At 49.1% G+C, this 2,363-nt stretch overlaps 1 protein-coding gene and 1 pseudogene across 1 annotated transcript in view; one reads left to right on the top strand and one right to left on the bottom strand.

The window, feature by feature from the left end:
- The window catches only part of UBXN7 (UBX domain protein 7), a 59,900-nt gene extending 57,783 nt beyond the window's left edge, over positions 1–2,117 (bottom strand). The window contains exon 1 of the mRNA XM_024752075.1: positions 1,993–2,117. Coding sequence (XP_024607843.1) covers positions 1,993–2,065 — 73 coding nt within the window. The 5' untranslated portion in view covers positions 2,066–2,117. The remainder of the gene's footprint in view (positions 1–1,992) is intronic.
- LOC112404262 (collagen alpha-2(VIII) chain-like) lies at positions 1,276–2,020 on the top strand (annotated as a pseudogene).
- Positions 2,118–2,363: the final 246 nt, after the last annotated feature.

The following is a 2,363-nucleotide window of genomic DNA, read 5'->3' as shown; positions in this document are numbered from 1 at the left end:
ACAAATTTTTTTAGGATATATGAAAGGGAATAAAGGGGTCAATCATGTGTTTCTAATATTTAATTACTATCTTGTGAAAAAATCATTATTATAAATCCATAATACATTAAGAAGAATCTATGGTATTTTTGCTTTTACAGACCTCCAGATACCACTGTCTACTGAGGGTCTCCAACTTGATTCAGGAATAGAAGGGCCTGTGACCAGGAAACAAGCCATGAAGACTAGCACACAGAAACAGAATTAAAGCAACTAAGTGAGTCACTTCATCTCACCACATTTTGGGTTTTGTCTACACCTACCAAAAATGTTGCATTAGAAGGAATAATGTGAGACTAAAACAATCCGAGTTCCTAAAGTGGTAGTTAGCATAAAAAACTGGAAAGAAATAGGTGGCATCTTAAACCACCTCTAGAAAATCTAAAGAAAAGATAATGATAATCACTTCTATATGTAATTCACTACAAAGATTTTTCTATATAAACATAATACAGCAGTATTAACTTATATACACAATAATTTTCTGATTTTCCCAATAATGATCTGCTTAGACACTGGGAAATGCATTACATCTCTAATATAATAGTCCAATCACAATTTTTAAATATTAAGAAAAGTTATTCCAATTCTCATCCCAATTTTGTTACAAATTTTACTTTATCAACTGTGACTCGATGTTTCATGCCCACAAGCTAGACAATGCATCAAACATATAGTTATCGCTGCAAAGTAAAAAATAAAAATACCTTTAACTATAAAACGACAACTCGCAAACAACCGGCAGTGGTTAAAATATAAAATTTCACTTAACCAGATCTTGCACGTTAAACTCTGGATACATTGAAAATGGAAATGTTCTCTGCATCTAACAAACTACCAAATAATGTATAGATCTGCTAACATTCTGACCTCCTTACAAAATGACAAACTAGAACGGCAAAATTACACTCAGGCACATGTAGTACTCTTCTCTCAAATCACTCCACAGAGAACTTCATCATTTGCTCCGCCCTCTAATAACTCATGCAAAAAAAGTTCAGCACCATCACAGAGAACAAGACAGAGAGAATTCATAGAACGGCTTAGGGCCTTTCCTCCAGGCAGTAAGAGGATCTGCGTGTGCCCTTCGCAGGGGTCCAAAGGAAAAGAAAAACCGTGGGTTTGGGGTATACTGACATCCAGAAACTGATTTTGTCTCAAAGAAGTTTCTGCCGTCATTCCTATTTTATCAGCAGGAGGCCCTGGCGCCATCGTCTCAGTCTTTATTATTTTTTAATGGGGAGGTGGGAAACGCCACCGAAGATTCCTCCAGGCCTTTCCTATTAAGGTCTGGGGGGGTTCCCCCTCATTCTTGTCTTAAAACCTCAGTCTGGAGGGTACTCCTCAGCACCCCCCCCCTTTCTGGCGGCCTATCCCCCGAGATCGGTAAAGGCGCTGCCGAACCCCCCAGCCTCGCCGTTAAGGCGGGAGGGCCCGAACACGCCAGGGCCACAGCGATGGCTCCGAGGGGCCCAGAAAGGGGAAGGGCAGGCCAGGGACGGGGGGGAGAATGACCTGGCCAAGGAAAAACGGAATAAGGAGGTGAGGGGATGCGCTGCACCCCAAGGCTGCACAGAGAAGAGGCGATGATGATGAAGGAGGAGGGCGGTGGCCCGGGTGCGGCCCCCCACCTCTCCCGCCCCCAGGTTCCCGGGCCGGCGGGGGAGGATGAGCTCGGCCCATTCCCCGGGTCTGGGCTGAAAGGGGGTGGGGAGGTTTCCCTCCACACTGCGAGAAGACCAAGAACGAGGGTATGGGGTGCGCGGGGGTAAGGGGGTGTCTCCCGCCTGAACCCGGAGACCCGACGCCGTCGTCGCCTCTTCCTCAGGAGGGAGGACGAGAGCTGTGGGTAAAGCCCGAGGGAGGAATGCATGAAGGTAAAGGGAAGCCCAGGGCAGACCGGCCGCCCGCTCCAGACCCCACTCTCCACCTTCCGGTAACCGCGTCTCTTACCGGTGATGGCGGTGAACTGCTGAATTAACCCCTTCAGCGCCGAGGACGCCGCGGAGCCCCCGTGGGCAGCCATCTTACCGCCGCCGCCGCTGCCGCCGAACAACAACACAGACACACACGGAACGCCCTCCCCCACCTCGCCGCACGGTTTGCGCAGGCTCATTGACCGCCCCCAAGCTCCGCCCCGCCCACCCCGGCCCCCGGAGGCGGCCTGCGCAGGCGCACTTCCAGATCGGTCAGGCAGAGCTTTCTGCTCTCTGGGTTGGCTGCTCGGTTGCTGTCCGCCACCGCATCCTTCATTGCAACCTCTGGTGCCTTCCTCTCCAAGCTCTAAGGCCAGTCTCAGAGACGCGAAATAGCTTCCTAAGTTT

Source organism: Neophocaena asiaeorientalis, unplaced genomic scaffold, assembly GCF_003031525.2.
Source record: "Neophocaena asiaeorientalis asiaeorientalis breed wild unplaced genomic scaffold, Neophocaena_asiaeorientalis_V1.1 scaffold293, whole genome shotgun sequence".
Classification (NCBI taxonomy): domain Eukaryota; kingdom Metazoa; phylum Chordata; class Mammalia; order Artiodactyla; family Phocoenidae; genus Neophocaena; species Neophocaena asiaeorientalis.
The sequence above is the reverse complement of the archived record's forward strand: the minus strand, read 5'-3'. Positions and strand labels throughout refer to the sequence as shown.